A 22,385-nucleotide genomic window follows, 5' to 3' on the forward strand; every position below is an offset into this window, starting at 1 on the left:
CCTGATTTTTACTATAAAATCCCGATGATCATGAAGTCCTCGAACGTGAAGTCTCATTCCGCAACATTACCCAGCAGGCTCATCTCCTCCTAGCTCACGCTCAAACCGCCTTTGAGCTTCATCGTTAGTTCGTCCTTTCTCTCGTTGCCTCCGAGTGGGATTCCATCTTCATCTCGCTACTACGAAGAGGTACCTCGCTGGCGTTGCCTAGTCGGCTACTCTCAAATTCCACCTTCATCTTCGACTCATCCTCTCCCACGCCGTGGGGGACAGATCCAAGAATTAAAAATGAGACTGGGCTGGGCTGGCACTTTAAGCGGGGAAGGAATGAGCCGAATAAGAGGGAATTACATTTTTAATCTCGAAATCAATTAAATTGATTTTTTTTTTCCGAACTAATCGAATTGATCGATAGAACAGTAAACAAATTAATCATCAATAAATTTAGTGGTTAACTCGATAAAAATTTATTTATATTTGTTTATATATATGAGATTAATTAAATAGATAAGTTTGAATAGCTTATTAATATTCGTAAAAAATTTTGAATAACGTTCATAAATAATATTCGATAACAACGTTCGTGAATAATATTTATGAACCATGTTCATTAATAAAATTTATATCAATATGTTAAATAAACAAAAAATAAAATAAAATAAATTTAAATTATGAAATTCAATAACCAATCAAACAAGTAAAAATTTCAAACAATCAAATAAGTTTAAATTGAAATCTCAATAATATCCAAACGAACCAAGCTCGAATCAAGTTCGAGTCAAACTTGAATTGAGAGTTCGATGATATCTAAATAAAATATGCTCAAGTCGAATTTCAAATAAACTCAAACTCATAAAAAATAATTCATCAAACAAAATCAATAAAATATTGATTAATTCAATAAAAAAATAAAAATAAACAATTTTTCATTATGGATTGACTAATGTTTTTTCTTAATTAACTGGTGATGGTGATGGTAATGGATAGTTGAATCTAATGATGGATTATATGATATTTTGTCAAAAAGTCTAGCAAACAATTGTTGTTTTCCAACATAAATGGGTAGTCGAATGATTAAATATTTTATTTGATTTTTAAGTTAAACAGTTGATTATTATATTGTTAGTAGTCGACAGCTCTATCAATTGATTGCATATTACACAATAGATTGATAAGTTCAATTTAATCAATTTAACTGAATTCAGACTTTTAAAATGTAGACCGAATCCAATTAACTAAATTAACTACTATTTTTTAAATACAAATTGAATATTTGAATTAACTAAATGGAATTCCTAAATTCGGTCAATTGGCTCACACTAATATCAACCGTTAATTTTATTTTTTTTAATTAATTATTTTATTTTAATCATTATATTCATTTAATAAGTACTTTTGAATTTGTCAACGTTTCTTAAATCGTTATATGCGCTTAGGGCTTGGCGATTTAGGTCTTTCTCTCTTCGTTTCTTTTTAGATGATTCATGATGCGAGTTTTAATATCTTATTAAATAAGCTTAAATATGGTAAAGCTTAACTCGGCTTAGCTTATTTATAATCCTATTAATCAATCATTCCAACAAAGATTTAACAAACTAAATCAATAAAAAATTGATTAATCCGATAAAAAAAATTAAAATAATCAATTTTTCATGATTGATTGACTGATGTTTTTTCTCAATTAACTGATGATGGATGGTTTCATCTAATGATGAATTATGAGATCTTTGTCCAAAAAAATCTACCTATCAATTGTTATTTTCCAACATAATAGATAATCAAATCCAATGCTCGATTAAATATTTTCTTTGATTCTTAAGTCAAACAGTCGATTACTATATCGTTAGTAGTCGACTATTATATCAATCGATTGTGTATTACACAACCGTCGACTAATATTTCAATTTAATCGATTTAATTGCATTTAGACTTTTAAAATTCAGACTGAATCCGATCACCAGAATTAATTATTAATTTTTAAAATAAATTGAATATTTGAATTAATTAAATTGAATGTGTAAATTCGATCAATTCGCTCACACTAATATCAACAGTTAATTTTAATTTTTTTAATTAATTATTTTATTTTAATCACCATATTCATTTAATAAGTACTTTTGAATTCGTTAGTGATATTTTTTTTAATTGACACAAACTAAAATATTCAGATTCAAGAATAAAAAAAATAATTAAAATAAACTCAGATTCATAGTCTATATTAGTGATCGTGCACACGCGTCGCGTATATAATATAATACATTGAAATCACATTGACCCTTTATAATTAAATTATATTAATAAAGTAGAGTCATTAATGATGAGAAAAAATCATAAAAATATGCCGCAGCTAAGTCTCGAACTCTATATCACTGATTGTTTCGTTTGTGGAATTATTAATAAATTTTGGAATTATTTTTAGTATGAATAGAAAAAAAAATATTAACGTAAATTCATTTTAGGCTTCACCAAAATTTGTTAGTAAAAGGAAAAGATTTTTAATAAAATAGTAAGACATACAGAGAGAAAGGTAGAGCTGGATGATACAGAGCGCGTGAAATGCGCTTAGTTTTGGTGATTTCGATCATGTTCTCTTCTTTTCTTGATTTCTTTTGGGTGGTTCATGATGCGAGTTTCAGTATTTTATCAAATAATTTTGAATACTGTAAATTTTGACTCAGTTCGACTCAGTTTATTTATAATTCTATTAATCCATCATTCCAACAAACATCTAATAAATTAAATCAATAAAATATTAATTAATTTAATAAAAAATAAAATAATTAACTTTTCATCATTGATTGATGGGTTTCCTCAATTAAAATAGTTGTATCTAATGATGGATTATGAGATATTTTATCTAAAAAGTCTATTAGTCAATTGTTATTTTCAGACATAATAAATAGTCGAATTCAACCATCGATTAAATATTTTATTTGATTTTTAAGTTAAATAGTTGATTACTATATCATTAATAGTCAACTACTATATTAATCTATTGTTGTGGCATACAACTGATAATTTCAATTTAATTGATTTAACTGAATTCAGACTTTGAAAGTTGACAGCAAATCCAATTATCTGAATTAACTACTATTTTTTAAAAATAAAATAAATATTTGAATTAACTAAATTGAATTTGTAAATTGGTCCATTCGCTCACACTAATATCAGCTATTGATTTTAATTTTTTTAATTAATTATTTTATTTTAATCATCATATTCATTTAATAAGTACTTTTGAATTGGTTAACTTTTCTTAAATCGCTATATTTTTTTTATTCACACAAACTAAAAGATTAATAAAAATAAAAAATTAAACAAAAAATAATTAAAAAAAAAACTCAGATCCATGCTCTATATATACCGGGAGAAAGCCGAAAGGTAGAGCTGGGTGATAGAGAGCGCATGAAATGCGCTTAGGGTTCTGGGTTCTTTTCTTGTTTTCGTTTTGGATGGTTAATGACGCCAGTTTCATTATGCGACGGCCGATGGCCGAGTCGGAATCGCAACTGCCGATGCCGGTGAAACTAGAGGTGGAAGATCAATTGGAAGATGAACACGGTCCTTACAACAAAAGAATGAAGTCCGATCATCCTTCTCTCCAGGAGGTGGCTGTTCAATCTTTTTGTTCTGTACATCTAATTAAATCTTTGTTGCAAAACGTGCAAATGCAATTCTAAGAGATTTGTTTGTTAAATTTGACTGTGGATTTCGGATAAAAAAGTTTCCGTCTTCGCATTGGTTATAGCGATCCACCCATCTTTGAGGATGGTTCATTTCGATAATATTAGCATAAGTTTATACAGTTTGCAGATGGTTTTTGATCGATATTATTCATTAGATAATATAATTGCTGGTGGCGATACACGAATTCATCATTTTGTTATCGATTTCATTTCTCACATGTCATTGATTTCATTTCTTTTTTCAGACGACTATCAATTCATCTAGATCTGCTGTGCTAGGAGATTTCCTTGTTTCCTTTATTTTATTACATAAAATTTAAGCCTACTAAAATTGTGTGATAACAGTTGGAAATTTGCACGAGTATGCCTCCAACCGATGTGTTGATGCAACATAATCTACCAAATCAGTCCGGTCCGTTGGGTCTTCGCCTCCCGAAGAGTCCATCATTTCTGGAACTTCTTCAGGCGCTATTGTCCCAACAACATGATGCGGCTGTCAATTCTTTCCACGACAATAATGCCATCACAAAAGAAGAGGTGGAGAAGAAAGAAACTAAGCCTACTGCATGTGCAGGTGCTGTGGCTACCATTGAAAAGATGAAAGCCTCAAATTTTCCTGCTTCCTTGTTGAAGATTGGAACTTGGGAGGTAGTCAAACAGGCATAAATTACTTTTAATTAGTAACCAAATATTGTAGGCTGCATGCAATTTAATTACCATCATGAGAGTCAGATTTACATTCATAATCTGCAGCACACAGGTAGCTAGAATGAAGAATGATTGATGGGATGCCTTCATTGTTTTTCAGTATGCATCAAGGTATGAAGGAGATCTAGTAGCCAAGTGCTATTTCGCAAAGCGGAAACTTGTATGGGAGATCCTTAAAGGTGGTCTCAAAAGCAAGATTGAAATCCAGTGGTCAGATATTGCATCTCTCAGAGCTCTATGCCCTGAAGATGGACCTGCGACTTTGGATGTAGTGGTATATTCAATTTCCTTTGTGCTGTTCCGGGATTTTGTCAATGTTGATACAGTTTGACAAATTTGATGCAGCTGTCTAGGCAGCCCCTTTTCTTCAGAGAAATAAATCCACAGCCTAGGAAACACACAGTATGGCAGGCAACAACAGATTTCACTGAAGGGCAAGCAAGCCTTCATAGGTAAAACGATAGACTCATCATGTGTTGGTTGATTCGTTAATAATTATTCTTATTTTTCACTCTACTTCTCCTATTTGATTTGATTTGATATGATTTCTATTGAAGTCTTCTCAGATGATATTTTAAACTGACTGATATTTTTTTATTTGCAATAATATATGTTCATTTAACATATTACCACACGTATTCTATGTTTCATCACAATCTTTCTATAAGTATATGAACTAAATATATTGAATGTAATGGCATTTTCCCATCGTCAATTCTATTATGGTATCAGAGTCATTGTCAATTTTCATTTAATCTCGAGTTGAGAGGAGGTCATTAGTGTGGTCTCCCCTCCCCTTCAACATCATTGTGACTTCTAAGCGTTATTGTCCTTGCTAAGCTCTTCCTTCACATTACCACTTATTGCTTGCACTGAGCTGGGGGTAGTTCTTATTATGCATGATCTTGTCTCCCATACACCTCATTGCGGATGCCACAACTCTAAGGATTCCCTTTCTTGACAGTCATAGTCTGCTCTTGCCTTTGTTTCTCTTCATGAAAATAAAGCTTGTTGATATAGACTATGCACTTTGTCTGATCATTCCTTTGGTGGTACCTCATCCCATAACACACACCATAGAACATTAGGGTCCTTTAATCTGGCATTATGCTTTAACCCAGAATCCATTGACATGTTATAGATATCTCATTATCTCAAAATATGTGTGGATCATCTAGAGACAAGATAAAATTTGATGTAGCTGCAGTAATCATTAAACATCAAGCATCTGATATTTATCATCGTGTTCAATAATAAAGGAGGAAGATTTGTTTGAATCTTCTTCCTAATTCATTCCAGTTTTTCTATATAATTTGGTTTGCTTCTTTCAAATTCATCTTTAGTTATTTCTTGATCCGCCTCCATTTTTTCCTCCATTTGCAATTATACATTTCTGTTTAGCATATTACCACATATGTATTTTCTATATGTAATGTTGCAATTTCCATAAAATAGTGTTTCGTGTATACATATCCAATAACAAATAGTATTATTCCACCATAATTTTTTTTAACCATAATTAATTCCAATAGAAATTTATTGTTGAAATATGTAAGCCGAATGTTAATTCAACAAATAGACATACAATCACTGTTCTTACATTTATGATTATGTGTTTTAGCTTCTAGGTAGTGCTTTTCTTGCTTTCTTACCAGAGTTTACCCAATGTTCATTACTTCTTCGGACATTCTTACCCTGTTCTATGAACATTTCATAATCTCTCTGTTTAATGCATGGTTTCAATTGGTTTTAAGATCACAGAATTTATGTTTCTTCTTGCTGTATATATTTTCTATGTAGCCTAGAAGAATTATAGCCCATTGCATTGATTGAAGAGATTATTGAATACCTAAAGTAATAGTTTCAAGTCATGTTCTGTATCATTCTAATACTCGATATCATATCAATATGGGTAAATGTTCTCATGTCATTCGAGCCTACACAATTTTGGTGATATTGCCTGTCTTGATTGGTCCTATCTAGAACCAGTCGAGATAGGAGGATTTTCTTACTGATCGATTCAATTTACCAATCAGGGAAGGAGATGAAATATTATAAGAAGAGAGTGGAGGGAGAAAAGAAAAGTAATGGAAGGTCCACCAAGGATAGTAAAAAAGAGTGTTTTCAAAGTCAAAGAAATAGGTTGTATTCATATATTATTAGTTGAGATGGTTGATATATTTTAGTAATTTGTTGCTTTATAATTTTAATTCTTTTGTATTTTTTCATTGTTATAACCTTTTATTTTGGTGTAGATTGAAGTGCATGCGTCAAGATTGTTGATATTTTTAACCATTTAGAGTATCATATGTAGTTGTGAAATTGTGGATCAATGATGCATACCTTTTTTTCCTTCTTTTTGTTCCTTAGTCACTCATTTTTGTAGTCCTTAGCTAAAGTATTGTTTCCGTTCTTACTTCAGGCAGCATTTTCTGCAATGTCCACAAGCTTTGTTAGGCAAGCATTTGGAGAAGATCATGCAATTCGATCCACGTCTCCGGCTACTCAGTCAAGAACAAGACTTTGCTCTCGAAAATCCATATTTTGAATCAAAGTGCTCTGTGTTTGAAGATCTAGACAATTCTAAACACCATTCATTTGACATACTGAATGATAAACTTCAAGATGCTGCAATACATTGTGTTGACGAGCCATCTACATCCCTCGACAACTTTGTAGATCAGACTGGAGAACAGTACATCTCCAAGGCAGATATGGATGAGCTGGTTCAAACCCTTTTTAGCGATTGCCAATCCCCAGCCTCCGACGAGAAATTAATCATGTCGAAGGTGGATTCACTTTGCTGCCTGCTCCAGAACGAAGAAAGAGGTTCTGCTAATCAGAGTAATGATGCGTATGATGGTAACATTTCAACTGAATGGGAGTTCAACAGCAATGATGGCAGCATTAATACAGCAAGCATGTCAAAGGAAATCTCCAGTAGAGAAATGATGATGCATCTGCCCCACATGTTTCCGACGATGTGGCTCCCGTTTGATAACCTTCAAGAGGACAATGAATATGAAAGGTTCATATCAAAGTAATCAGGCTTCAAAGAATTATTGCAAAATGTCCTGTCCTGTATATAACTACAGTCCACATTAGGATTGTTGATTTTGATAGGATGATCTATTTAGAAAAATAATGTACATGGGTAGAGCAAGCTGTTCTCACTCTAGGATTTGGATGGACGATGTTGGATCTTAATATGAAGATGTTGATTATGTGCTAGAAGAAAATTTTAGGTAGGAGGTAAATAAGTCAAGTCAAGCTAAGCTTTATGACATCTAAACTTATAAAGTAATCAAGTTAAGCTAAGTTGTTTAACTTTGACTTGATTTTTTTATAAACTCAAACTTGATTTGTTTAGATATTATCGTGCTCTTAGTTTAAACTTATTTAATGATTTAAAATTTTATAATTTTTAATTTATTTAATTTATTATTAAGTTTGATAATACAAATTTATTTAATCATTATAAAAAAAAATTAATTTATTTATCATATTGATGAATATAATTCACAATTTTTGTTTGCACGAACAGGTCACAAGTATTATTATATAATATGAACATTAACACGAATTTGCTAATTTAATTAATGTGTATTGAGCTAACTTAAATAAGTTTTTGGTTCATTTATGATCCTAATTTTAGGCACAAACTGAGAGATAAAGAAGATTCATTTAAATCCATTGGTGAACTCTGTGTCACTGTGTGCAAATGAATATTTTTTTTTACAACAAGAAGGGAAAAAAATAGAAGAAAAGCAGCTTGTCCATTTTGTGGATAGAATTCTCATGTTTATAATATATATATATATAGAGAGAGAGAGAGAGAGAAAGAGAGATGATAAAAAAACAAAATAAATAAAATATAGAAGGAATAAAATAATTCTTCTCCACACAAGCAACTTTTTTAAGAATTAAATTATCATAAATGAATTAGGTTCGATTGACACAGAATTATGTAAAATTATGAATATCCGCATTATAAAATTAAAATACTTACAAAAGTTAACAGATTTAAATGTGTAATCATTTTTCATTTATCTGGTGTAAGTCGAGTTCTGATGGCAAGTACAGAAGCATGTGGTATAATATAAAACAATGTCATTTAACATGAAGATGACAAAGAACACACTGTAACTTTTTAGATCGCAATTCCTCTCCTCTCTTGAAGCATGGTTGGATACAAATGGTTCTCATGCTTTCTCCAAGGACCAATAGTAATATAACTAGTTTAACGATATCCACATCCTTTTTGTTGGTGAACTTCTTAACTTTGACCAAGAGTCAAAATGCAGAAGGTTTTTTACTATGCTCATTTGCTCTACCATAGGTTTTAGTCATTTATCAGGACCTAAAACACTCTAAATTCTTAGAATTTGGAAGGATTTAACTTTTCATAATCCATGAAATCAGTATCAACAAAATTGCACGACAAGGATGGTAAGCAAGTTGCATTCTAATTGTTGGTCATTTATGAAGACCTAATGCAAGCTAAACTCTGTAATAGGATAGAGGAAAGAGGCATCAGAAGCAGACTCACTGAGTAACCTTTCCCTAGCGTCTTAATTAATCACAGGAAACAAAAGATAACTTACCAATGAAGTCTTTCCCAATGAAAATCCTAGCATTACTAGTCCAAATTCCTAATCTTTGCAGGTCAAATTATTTATGAATCAAATTAACCAATTAACTTTGGGTCAGGTCACAGAATAATTCAAATTCCAAATTGCGTTTCGTAGTACCCGGAAATGTTGAAGCACACAAAATTTGGAATAACATGAACTGGCCTGGCTCATGCCCACACCTCAAAGAAACTCCTGTCTACTTGTACTTTATAGAAAAAACATATAATTCAGAATGATGATGAGAGCAATTTGAAATCAATAATGTACCAGGTGTCGCCTTAAATTGAAAATCATTGTCATATCCAGATGCAGCCAAGGTAGGGGCGATGGTGGCGGCCACCCTCTTAATTTTTTAGTGCAAGAGATATAGGGGTATAGAAAAAAGAGCAATGATATGCACAAAGAAAAAATCTCAATGAAAATCTCAAGGATAGACACATAAAGTCATGACCCACCATTTCACTTTTATGGGCCTCATCACTTTATATGTCTATCCTTGAAATTTTCATTGAGTTTTTTTCCTTGTGCATATCATTTCTCTAAAAAAAAGGACGAACGGTGGATAACAACAGAGTAATCGTCACTCTTTAACATAAACACACATCTTTCATCTCACAATATGAAATTCCTAATTTCATCATGGACATATCTTAACACATATATATATTTAAAATAGACTCATTTATGTCAAGAATTACGAAGAGAAAAGCCAGTAGCTTGAAAACCATTACCATAATTAAATTAAAGTATGCCTCTAAAACAAACTTGATTGGTGATAAATATTAGAATTTTGAAGTCATAATTATAATTATAAATATTTAATATCATCAATTAAATAAGTAGTCAAATTTAGAATTAAAAATTGATTTAAATGTTTAATTGTTATGAATATAATAATATAAATACCATATGTATAATTTTTTTTATTTATTGAGGGATTAAATTAGAAATAAAGTCATTATAAATATGGGTTTTTATATTTTGTATTCCACAAAATTCTCTCGCTATTAAGTAAATCTATAAATTGAAGATTTCAAAATCGGCTGGAAACTATGAATTATGATATACTTCTATAATGTTAGATTATTATATTTATGATTTCTTAAGAATTAAATAGAGTTTAGGGTTGTACGTTAAAATTTCTTAATCCATTTTTCTATCAATTATTATCAGGGTAATCTATTTTAATTCTTAAGAATTTATTCTGTGTTTTGGTTGTCATATGCCTACTATTCTATCTTTCCATCCACTCCTTCATCATGATCACGAGAATCAGGAAATTCAATTTTTTTGGATAGGGCTGCCGGAATAAGGAAATAGGCCAAATCCACGGTCAATTTCTAGCGATCTACAGTGACCCACATGCGACCTTGAGGGAACGAGTGACGGTCGGAAATCGCCACAGAATGGCCGAAACACAGCTATTTCTGGCCGATTGGAGGCTAAAGACGGCGCGGCGATAGTACTTTTATTTTGGGTTGCCGTCGGTTGACGGTGTTTCGGCCGGAGCGTACTGCGGCTGCTGGCGAGTGGTTTCAGAAAGTTGGGCCGGAGACGATGACTAGTTTGTGTACTTGCGTCGATTCCAAGAAGTTACGTGGTTACGTGATTTGAGAAAATTACGTGGTTTTAAATTTCAGATTTTGATATATTTAATAAGTAAAAAAATGAACACAAACCACGTTTTGTTGCGAGGTTTGAAGAGGAACGAACAACCATGACATTCTGTCAATTTTATAATTTACAATTTTGAAAATTATTTTTTAAAAAATTGACAGCATTACCATTATTATGGCTATTAATAACAATCCATTAAAATTTAATCATTTTTTATAAAATAATTTAAGTTTGTTTAAAAAATAATATTATTTTATAATAATATTAAATTTTAATTGGATGGCACATATTCTATTAATATCTACATATCCTGTCCGAAATCTAAGTCAGACGGACCGTCAAATAAGGTGAATAAAATATTAATCGAATCACGATATCCCGAAAGGAATTATGCTGAGATGACTTCTATATTGACCAAGTCGTCAGAAGTCATCTGGTCAACACTACCTGCAGTCAGCGATCAGGTCGCCCCAGTCTCTGATACCCCGATATTCGAGGCAAATCCAACGAATATATTGTTGGACCCCGTGGTTGTTTTGATGTGATCAACTAAGTTAGGTTAGGTCGTGTTTGGTTTTGATCCCTGTGTCTAAGTGTGCAGGAGCTTAGGAGCACAGACAGTTGAGCGGAAGACGCAGCTGACGAGAATGACGACACGGGAGAGAGCCAACAGGTTCGGTGCGTCCGAGGGATGAAAGAGTTGCGGAAGAGTACACCGGTTGACGAGAAGAATGTATGCGACATTCAAGGGACGAGAGGCCGGAGCGGAAGCCTGCTCAAGGAGAAGACCGGAAATTGGGTTTGGATGAGCCCTATTTCGGTTTGCCCAATCACCCAAGCGAACGAAGCAACGGAAGATCCAAAGGAAAGTTGAAGTTATTTAAACGCTGCAGGTAGAGGGCGCCCTCCACAGTATTGAGGGCGCCCTCCACATTGAGGGCACCCTCCACAGCATCGAGGGTGCCCTCCATAGCGTTGAGGGTGCCCTCAAACCAGTCAAAGTGATCGTTTCGTATTTGGATAAAATTTTATCAAAATGTCACGCTGGAGGCGCCCTCCATGCTTATGGGAGGCACCCTCAAGCCGAAGATAGAGTTTCCAGGCACTATAAAAAGGGCCCTGGAGCTAGGGAATTAATAATCAACTCTTGTATTCAATTCCTAGGAACTACTTAAACTTTTATTGTATAAAAGGCTTCTTTGCCTTTAGAGAAGGAGATTCTTGCTGAGCTTTTTCAACCGCCTTAGATTAATAACCACCTAGGTTGTAACCGAGTGAATCCCTGAGTCTTTTCCTTTAATTCTGTTCTTTATTTTTATTTATTATTATTGCACCTTAAGAGTTGAAAGAACGAGGAGGGTATTTTTTTTTGTTTCAAGCAATTCACCCCTCCTCTCTTGTTGGCCCGCTGCACCAACAAGTGGTATCAGAGCCCAACAATCTCGGAAGGACTGACCACCGACTGAAGCATCAAGATCAAGATGATGGTCGATACAAGCATTCATCCACCAAAGTTTGAGGGAGACTTCACACAATAGAAGCGTCGAATAGAGGTATTCTTCAAAACAGATTTCGATATTCTTTTAATAATGAAATATGATTTTACATTCCAAAAGACAAAGAAGAATATCAATGGACGAAGAAGGAACAAGCCGACTTTGTGGCAAATGGGAAAGCAGAATTCCATCTACTCAACGTTCTTCCTCCCCAGGAGGTCAATCGAATTGGCAGTTACGACTCAGCAAAGGAACTTTGGGAAAAGTTCCTGGAACTGCACGAAGGAACTTCCGAAACAAAGCTTGCGAGACGGGACGTGCTTCGGAATCAACTTACGAACCCCCGGATGGAAGAAGGAGAGTCAGTAGCACAACTTCACGGAAGAATCAAGGAGCTGATCACCGGACTAACAAATCTTGGAGAAACGATAACGAATCAGGATGTACAAAGGTATGCTTTAAATGTGTTCCCAAGAACACCCGATTGGACAACGATAGTAGACTCCTACTATATATCCAAGGATCTCGAGGTAAGTACTTTAGAAAGTCTTTTCTCTACTTTTGAATTACATGAATCTCGGTGCGCAGGACAAAGAAAAGGACCGAGTCAGAATGTTGCCCTGAAGGCAAGAACCAGCGATTCAGACTCCAAAGAATCAATTGATGAAAACGAAGCAGCACTAATGGTAAGGGAATTCAATAAATTTATTAAGTCTAACAAATTTAAATTGCAAACAAAGAGGGATTACTGAAACAAAAGAAAGGTTCGATGCTACAACTACAACGAAGAAGGACACATCAAGGATGACTTCCCAAAATTGAAGAAAATAGACAAGGAAAAAGAAAAGTACAAAAGACCAACATCCTCCAAACACAAGACCCTGAAGGCCACATGTGACGATTCATCATCCTCTGAGTCTGAGGTTGAAGCCTTCTCAGGACTAGCCATAATGGCCAACCATCAAGTGGAAGATGAAATCAGCTCAGAGATAAACATTGATGAAGGGGGAGGATCATCGGAAGAAAGCAACGATGAAGAGTGAGCATCAGAAATTGAGGTAAGTGAGGTACGCACTCTCTCTCCCAAGCAGCCTTTTAAATTTATTAAAAGTCTTACTAAAGATCTAGTTAAACTAGAAAAGGAAAATGCTAAATTAAAATTGAATTTAGCAAATGCATGTCCTCTACAATTGTATGATAATCTAAAATCAGAAAATGATAAATTAAAAATATAAATTGAAAGTTTGAAAACAAATGCATGCTTAAAATCAAATAACTTTCAAAAATCAAAACTGAGAATTTATGGAAAGTTAAATTAGTATATTAGTAAACATCAGGGATAACTTAGAAAATTTCTCAAAGGATATATACCTCCTAATTTGTTTATTAATCCAGTAGGAAGAAACCTATATTGGGTTCCAAAGTATTATTTAGATTAAACATTTGTGTTAATTAAGGCTTTCAAAGAAAGTTAAATGTTTAAATTCCTTAAAAGACTTTGTTTAGAAGTGGTTGATGATCCAATAACCAAGAAGGCCTAGTGTCTCATCACAGTTTGGAAGTTGATTATCGAATTGAATATTTAATTGACAAACTGATAAGCATGTGATTAAAATAATATTTTTAGATCCTTGTCAATTATTTGAAAATTTCATAACTTAGAAATTGTTTTGAAGATGTCAATGTTTGTTTTACTTCAAAATTTCTAACTTAATTTTTTTTAAACTTATTTTATTTGTACCCTATTTTTTTATGTAATCAAAGGGGGAGAAATAGGTATAAGTTTAGGGGGAGTTAAAATTTTTTTTTTTTTTCTAAAATCAATTTTGTTGCAATTTCTTTTATTGTAAACTTTTACTACTTGTCTGTTATTACCCTAACTTGAACTTGGGTTGATGCACTTCAAAAAGGGGGAGATTGTTGGACCCCATGATTTTTTTGATGTGAACAACCAAGTTAGGTTAGGTCCTATTTGATTTTGATCCTTGTGTCTAAGTGTGCAGGAGCTTAGGAGCACAAACAGTCGAGTGGAAGACGCAGCTGGCAAGAAGGACAACACGGGAGAGAGCTGACAGGCTCGGTGCGTCCGAGGGACGAAAGAGCTGCGAAAGAGTACACCGGTGAACGAGAAGAACGTACGCGACATTTGAGGGACGAGAAGCCGGAGCGGAAGCATGCTCAAGGAGAAGGCCGGAAATTAGATTCGGGTGAGCCATATTTCAATTTGCCGCAATCACCCAAGCGAACGGAGCAGCGGAAAATTCAAAGGAAAGTTGGAGCTATTTATACGTTGCAGGTAGAGGGCGCCCTCCACAACATTGAGGGCACTCTCCACATTGAGGGTGCCCTCTACATTAAGGGCACCCTCCATAGCGTTAAGGGCACCCTCAAATCAGTCAAAGTGACCGTTTCACATTTGGATAAAACTTTATCCAAATGTCACGCTGGAGGCGCCCTCCATGCTTATGGGATGCGCCCTCAAGCCGAAGATAGAGTTTCCAGACCCTATAAAAAGGACCCTGGAGCTAGGGAATTAATAATCAACTCTTGTATTCAATTCCTAGCAACTACTTAAGCTTTTATTGTGTAAAAGACTTCTCCGACTTCAGAGAAGGAGATTCTGACTGAGCTTTTTCAATCGCCTTGGATTAACAACCACCTAGGTTGTAACCAAGTCAATCCCTAAGTCTTTTTCTTTAATTCTATTCTTTCTTATTTATTATTGTTGCACTATAAGAGTTGAAAGTGTTGGAGTGTATACTGAAAGCCTAAACTTTTGTAAACATTTAGTTTGAATAAAGAATCACATTTGGTCAAATGGTCTACATTTAGTTGTAGTTGTTCAATTAATTTATATTGTAGATAACATAGTATGTGGTGCTACATACAATAGATGATGTTATCAGTACCTTATAAATTATAAACAGTAGCTCACGACCAAAATGGAAAGGAACAAACCATTGGAAGGTCGTAGTGTAATTAGGAAATAGTTTATCTTGACTATATAATTACACTAGTACACTTGGAGTGTATTGAGTAGGACCATTTGAGGTTGTTTCTTTTATACTGACTTTATAAAGGAACAAATACCTCAGTTATTATGGAAGTGTGTGCTCTTAATCCTAATATAATAACAAGCACATATATTTGATATTTATTTCTTTAATTTATCAATGGGTGAGATTTAGTTCGATAAATCAATAAGCTCGATAAGTTGGAAAATGATATTACTTATAGTGTGTGTTGTTGATTATAGAAGGAAACTGTGTCCTAGTAATCTAGGTTGATAATGTCCCCAAGATGAGCTCATAAAGATTGTCATGTTAAACCCTGCAGGTGGACTTAGTCCGACATGACGATGAGGTTAAGTGGTACTATTCTTGGATAAAGATATTAATTAAATGAGTTGTCAGTAACTCACTTAATTGGTGGACATTTGACATCTTAAACACAGGGAGACTAACACACTCATAATAAGAAGGAGCCCAAAAAATGTAATTTGGGATTGGCGCGGTAGTTCAATAATAGTTCTCTAGTGGAATGAATTATTATTGATAAAATTAAGTTGTGTGTTCGGGGCGAACACGGGATGCTTAATTTTATCAGGAGACCAAAACCAATTCCTCCTCTCGGTCCCTATCGTAGCCTCTTATTTATAGAGTACTATACCCACCTTCTATACCCACCTAAAGGGGGTCGGCCAAGCTAGCTTGGAATCAAGCTAGGGCCGGCCTAAGCTTGGTTTATGGGTGGCCGGCCCTAGCTTGAACCCAAGCTAGAGGGGGCCGGCCATAATAAAATTTAAAAGAATTTTAATTTTAATTTTATTATATGGAAGATATAATTTATTAAAGAGAATTAAAATTAAAATATCTCTCTTAAAAGGATCTACAAAAGATTAAAGAAAGAGATTAGATCTCTTTCCTTATTTGTAGATTGGAAAGATATTTTATTTTTTCTCTTTGAAAATTATTCACATGTTGAAAAATTAAAATTATAGAAATTTCTTTTTATCAACCATGAAGGGATTATAAAGGAAAATTTTATTTTTTAAAATTTCCAAAGACAAATAAGGAAGTTTTAATTGTTGATTGAAACTCTCCTAATTTTTCTATTTGAGGTGGCCGGCCATGATTAATTGATTAAGAAATTTTATTTAATTTTTCTTAATTAATTTTTGTCAAGGAAAGTTAAGGAAATTTTATTATAAATAAATTTCCTTATTTGCCAAAGCCAAGGAATATAAAAGAAGGGGTGGGGGTGCCTTCATGGGTGAACAACCTCTATTATTCTCTCCCTCTTTTCCTTGGTGTTGTGGTCGGCCAACCTCTCTTCCCCTCTTCTTCTTTGTGGTGGACGAACCTTTCTCTTGGCTTGGAGCTCTTGTGGTGGCCGGATACTACTTGGAGAAGAAGAAGAAGGAGAGAAAGCTTGCATCCCTTGGAGCTTGGTTGGTGTTTTTTTTTTCTTCTTCCTTGGTGAAGCTTTCTTGTTTTGGCCGAACCTAGCTAGGAGGAGAAGAAGGTGTTTGGTGGTTTCTCATCTCGGAAGATCGTTGCCCACACAACGTCCGAGGTTAGAAGAGGAATACGGTAGAAGATCAAGAGGTCTTTCTAAAAGGTATAACTAGTAATTTTTCTTTCCGCATCATGCTAGTTATTTTTGGAAATAATACCAAATACAAGAGGCTTACGATTCTAGTATTTCGAATATATTTTTCGATGTTGTGTTCTTTTGATTTATTTTTCCTTGTGATTTGATTGTTCCTTTCGGTTAACCTAAAGTTATTTTAGGAAATTAAATATTAGCTTTCCATAAAAGGTTTTGTCTAGTCGGTGGTGGTTGCTCCCATATCCAAGAAGGCCATGTGCCTCGCCACGTCAGTACTAGGAACCAATTATAGAAATTAATATTTAATGGAATTAATAACTTAAGGTGATTTGGATCGAACGTGTTAAGTTCCGCAGGAGATCCAAGTCTAAACCTAAAAGAACAAATAGATTAAGTTTTGGATCAAACGTGTTAAGTTCCGCAGGCGATCCAAAATTTAATTTAAAAGAACACATGGTAGCTAGGAAAAGGTTCAGACCTTTGTACAAAATTTTTGTACAGTGGAACCTCTAGGTTTTCCGAGTAGCAACCAACAATTGGTATCAGAGCTAGGGTTTTGCCTCTGTGTATTTGGTATTAGTTTAATTATGCACATGTCATACATAATTTAGGCAGGTTAATAGTAGGATGTGCTAACTTTGTGGATGCAGGATCCAACTATTATGGCTTTTAGTTATTATGTGTGTGATTGGACCCTTGGACATGTCAAGGGCATTTATATGTGTGTGCATGATTGTATTATAAAATACAGCAGGAGCTGTATTTAGTTTTATTAGGATTTTATTTTTGATCTAGATACATGTACATTCTTTTTATGGAATATTGGATCAAAAATGTAAAATTCTATTTATGTCGCGAATCGAATCTTGCAAAGCGTGGAACCTTCTGAGGACCAGAGGCGCAGCAGAACAAGGAGCAAGATGGATGCGACAGCTAGACCCGGTGGCGGTGGCCAAATATGGCAGCAGCTTGGGATGACAACATACGACGGACAACTATAGATAAAAGCCATAATAGTTGAAAATTAGATTTTCTATTTATTGCTTTTATATTGTGTTGTGTGTGCATGTTAGTATACATGTTTAGTAGGCTAGCATAGTTAAAATTCCTCATTTATAAATAACTAAGTGGGAGAGGGATTTTTAAGTAAAACCCATGGTCTCCATTACTGGTTTGTAAGTGATGTAAACAAGCTTGCGCGTTGGCTCTGAGTGCCTTCCTCTATATCGAATGAGCTTGTTTGTGGATCACTAGAACAAACTTCCATTTGGGATGACTATAGGAAGTTAATTAAGAGCGTGTGATCTTCCCCATTGGAAGGGGCACAATCTTATTAATGGACTTAGTGTCAAGTAATGGTATACACTTAGGCACAACTAATAGTATCCTCCCCATCGGAGTCACTACTATTATTTGTGTGACCAAAGGATACCAACTATTAATTTTATTTGTCAAAAAGTTAGGTTGACAAGATAATAAAATTAATGGGTTAAAACCCTCCTTTTACAAATGTTGAATTTGTATACGTCCACACTATCGTGGCATACAAAATTCACGGTGGTTTGAGGTGTTGGTTAATTTAAAATAGTATTGTTTGAGGAATCAATATTATTCTAAATTTAGAGCTCTGACCAAAAGTTATTTGTGATTCTTAGGATGACTTTCAACTCACTGTCCATCATACTACAACAGAATAGACTTACTGGTCCTAACTACATAGATTGGAAAAGGAACCTGGATATTGTTCTTACTGCTGAAAGCTATAAGTTTGTACTGACTGAGCCTTGTCCTGATGCACCCACTGGTGAATCTACCCAAGAGGAGATTGAATATCATAGGAAATGGGTAAAAGCAGATGAGATGACGCGGTGTTACATTTTGGCTTCAATGTCAAATGTATTGCAACATCAGCATCAAGATTTACCAACAGCTTATGATATTATGAACAATCTCAAGGAACTCTTTGGTCATCAGGATCGGGCTTCTAGACAATAAGCCATGAGAAAGATAATGACAGCCACCATGCAAGAGGGTACTCCTGTGAGGGATCATATCCTAAAGATGATGGTTTATCTGAACGAGATACAGATCCTTGGAGGAGAAATTGATGGGGAAACCCAGATCGATATGATCCTCCAAACACTACCTAGAAGTTTTGAGCAATTCCGCCTGAATTACAATATGAACAAAAGGGTATATTCATTGGCGGAACTACTGATAGGCAGCAGAAGGTTTGTTTCATCACAATTCTCATATTCACTATCTGAAAATGGTTCTACTTCTAAACCGAAGGAAAGAAGAAGAAACAAGTTGGTTCAAACAAAGTGAATAAATCTCGGAGTATGGACCTAAAGTTGGAATGAAGAAGACGAAGGGCAAGTGCTTCATCTGCGAGCAGTCAGAAGGCGGACTGTCCTCGTAGGAATCAAAACAACAAAGGTATATCTCATACTCTAGTTGTTGAAACATGTTTAGCGGTGTTATCTACCAGCACCTGGTGTGTAGATACAGGAGCCACTGATCATGTCTGCAATTCCTTGCAGGGGTTCCAGGAAACCCGACGACTAACTGAAGGAGAGATTACCGTCTACATGGGCAATGCTACTAAGGTGGCGGCTGTTGCAGTGGGAGACGTCTACTTATCTTTTAGTAGAAATAGAAATTTGGTTTTAAGAAATTGTCTTTATGTACCCAGTTTTAGAAAGAATTTAATTTCAGTTTCTAAACTGTTTTTAGATGGATATTCAGTTTCTTTCAGTAACGATGTAGTTATTAAGAGAAATAAAGTGATTATCTGTTCTGGTACATTAGTTGACAATTTGTATACTTTAAATCCAATTTCTTCCACAAAGCAAAACATGAAAATTTATAACTCATCTTCTAACTCTAATAAGAGAAAAGAACCTTCGGAAATGAACCAAGTATATCTTTGGCATCTAAGGCTTGGTCATATTAACTTAAGTAGGATTCAGAGGCTTATAGCCGATGGACTTTTGGGTTCATTAGAGTTGGAAAATTTTCCAACTTGTGAATCTTGCTTGGAAGGTAAAATGACCAAAAGGCCTTTTAAGGCCAAGGGGTATAGAGCCAAAGAAGTGTTAGAATTGATTCATTCTGATTTGTGTGGTCCTATGTCTGTCCAGGCAAGAGATGGTTTTGAATATTTTGTCTCTTTTATAGATGATTATTCAAGATACGGATACATTTACCTAATGCGCCGCAAGTCTGAGTGCTTTGATAAGTTCAAAGAATACAAGGCTGATATGGAGAAACGACTAGGTAAAAGTATCAAGACACTACGATCTGATCGTGGTGGCGAATACCTCTTATGAGAGTTTAGGAATTACTTATCAGAGGCCGGGATTCAATCCCAATTGTCTGCACCTGGAACACCCCAACAGAATGGTGTAGCAGAACGAAGGAATAGGACTCTTATGAAGATGGTTAGATCGATGATGAGTTATTCAGAATTACCAAATTCGTTTTGGGGATATGCTCTGGAAACAGCAGTATACGTTCTGAACTTAGTACCTTCTAAATCAGTTTCTTCCACTCCCATAGAATTGTGGAATGGGCGTGTAACGACCCACCTTCTGGGTACTGGCTGTAAGGCCGGTCGCTACAATAATGCTAAACTATACTGTGCGGAAAGCTGGCTAATTAAAATTTTGCTAACTATTATCCTTTAAAAAAACTATTCTGAATATTCTAGGTGTACGTAGGAGTTGTACACATGCTAGGGAAGGGAAACTGAACATCCCAACTGAGCTAGGGACTAGAAACTAACCTTCCCAACTACCTACAAACCTGCCGATCGATCCACAGATCGATCGAAGCTGGGGAGCGTTCTGTTCCCAACTGGATCGGTCGGCAGACCGATCCAGGTGTGGCTGGATCGGTCGGCAGACCGATCCAGGTGTGGCTGGATCGGTCGGCAGACCGATCCAGGTATGTCTGGATCGGTCGGCTGACCGATCCAGGAACCTGGAATTCTCCCGGGATACTACTGTATCGCGCTGGATCGGTCGGCTGACCGATCCAGGAGGATACAGTAGCGTACTGCATCCGTCTGGATCGGTCGGCTGACCGATCCAGTGGCACTACTCAGGCCTTGATCGGTCTGGAGACCGATCAGAGTTCTGATTTCGCCCGAGAACTCTGATTTCAGCACTTTGGCGTGCCAAAACATCACACAACAATTCTAAAATCCATAAAATATATTCTAGTGGCATAAAACTAGCATTCTACCGAATATAAACCATGGTCTACTAGTTCATAGTATTTAACAATTAAAAGTGCGTAAAAATAGAAATGTTAAAAGTTCCATTGTTTAAGCTTGCTAATCCCCTAAGGATCTTTTATTCCAGTTCCTGCCACACACACCATCCTTGCATTGAACTCCAGCTTCCACTACTAGTCCATCTTTCCCTTGCCTTTATCTGCAGTATAAGGAAAAACAGTATCTATAAGCTTTCGCTTAGTAAGAAACCATCTACCTCACAAAAATCATGCAACGATGCAAACATGCTTTTAAATCATGCTGTTTGAAAACATACTGAATATGCAAGCATGGCATGGCATGGTATCATACAAAACATGGCATAACATAAGCTGCACATAAAATGACACTGATCATAACATGTCAAGAACTATATATGAAGCTATCATATTTAACAACTGGAATAAGCTGAGTTGACACAAAAGTGAGCTAAGGTGAAGCTGAGCTAATACTGAATTCCATTTTGATTTTTAAACTGATTTGGAAAACTATTATACATAATAGATAAAAATACTAAACATGCTGCTGTAGGGCCCTGACAACTGTACTTACTGTGTGCACATCCCTAACTAGACCCGGGATTGCAAGTTCCGAATCTAATAGGGTTTACTAGGTTAGCTGAACCTAGGGACGACTATGGGAGTCCAACCCAGTGGATATCTAATCCAGTACAGTGCCGCTGCTGAAAGTAAAATACTGAAATGCTAATTAATTGAATCTAGGTTATCTGAACCTAGAACTAGGTTGTCTGAACCTAGAGGCGACTGTGGTAGCCCACCCATTGGACATCTAGTCCCATAAAGCTGAAATAAAACTGATATGCTGGTTTAAATGCTTCTAAGCATTTAACTATACTGTTAAAACTGTCTAATGTTGCGCTAAACGTTTTATCGAACACCTAATGTGCTCTAACTCTCCTCTCTAATAGGGGGACTACCTCTAGGCACCCGACGACGCCTAGAACCTCTATCTGAAGAGGAAAAACGTGTCCGGCCCATCCAGAGATACTCAACTAACCCCTAAATCTACGAAGAGAATTAAATACACTCTAGATATCGATAAAAATCTACATATAACTAAATTATAAGCATGCAATCAAACGAGAGCTACTTATACTGCAGGTGAGGGGTTTCTTACCTCCGGTTCGTAATTTCTTACGATTCTATTCGCTAGAATTCCGGTGGAGTCGACTTCTCGACGATCCGCTCACGTCTTCGCGTTCCTCTCGCGGAGAAGAACCTTTTTCGTGTTGGAGTCGTCGCCGGAAGATGATCCGATGGTCCTTGGGCTTGGGCGCCGAGAGAGGAGGAGGAGGAGGAGGTGTGGGCGGCGGTGAAGTTTTGGAAGAGGAATA

The 22,385-nt window shown here is 35.3% G+C and overlaps 1 protein-coding gene across 1 annotated transcript; it reads left to right on the forward strand.

The window, feature by feature from the left end:
* Nucleotides 1–3,395: 3,395 nt before the first annotated feature.
* LOC122005727 lies at nt 3,396–4,725 on the forward strand. The gene is made up of 3 exons (XM_042560877.1): nt 3,396–3,608; nt 4,032–4,334; nt 4,495–4,725. Exons 1-3 carry the CDS (start codon nt 3,411–3,413, stop codon nt 4,723–4,725), a joined length of 732 nt encoding a protein of 243 aa, XP_042416811.1. The 5' UTR covers nt 3,396–3,410.
* Nucleotides 4,726–22,385: the final 17,660 nt, after the last annotated feature.

The sequence above is a fragment of the Zingiber officinale genome, chromosome 1A (assembly GCF_018446385.1).
Source record: "Zingiber officinale cultivar Zhangliang chromosome 1A, Zo_v1.1, whole genome shotgun sequence".
Classification (NCBI taxonomy): domain Eukaryota; kingdom Viridiplantae; phylum Streptophyta; class Magnoliopsida; order Zingiberales; family Zingiberaceae; genus Zingiber; species Zingiber officinale.

Excerpts from the sequence above, each read along its gene's own strand:
- LOC122005727 (XM_042560877.1), top strand. The coding sequence starts at position 3,411 with ATGCGCTTAGGGTTCTGGGTTCTTTTCTTGTTTTCGTTTTGGATGGTT. Across the intron at positions 3,609-4,031 it reads ATCATCCTTCTCTCCAGGAG|TTGGAAATTTGCACGAGTAT; the intron begins GTGGCTGTTCAA and ends GTGTGATAACAG. Across the intron at positions 4,335-4,494 it reads TGAAGATTGGAACTTGGGAG|TATGCATCAAGGTATGAAGG; the intron begins GTAGTCAAACAG and ends ATTGTTTTTCAG.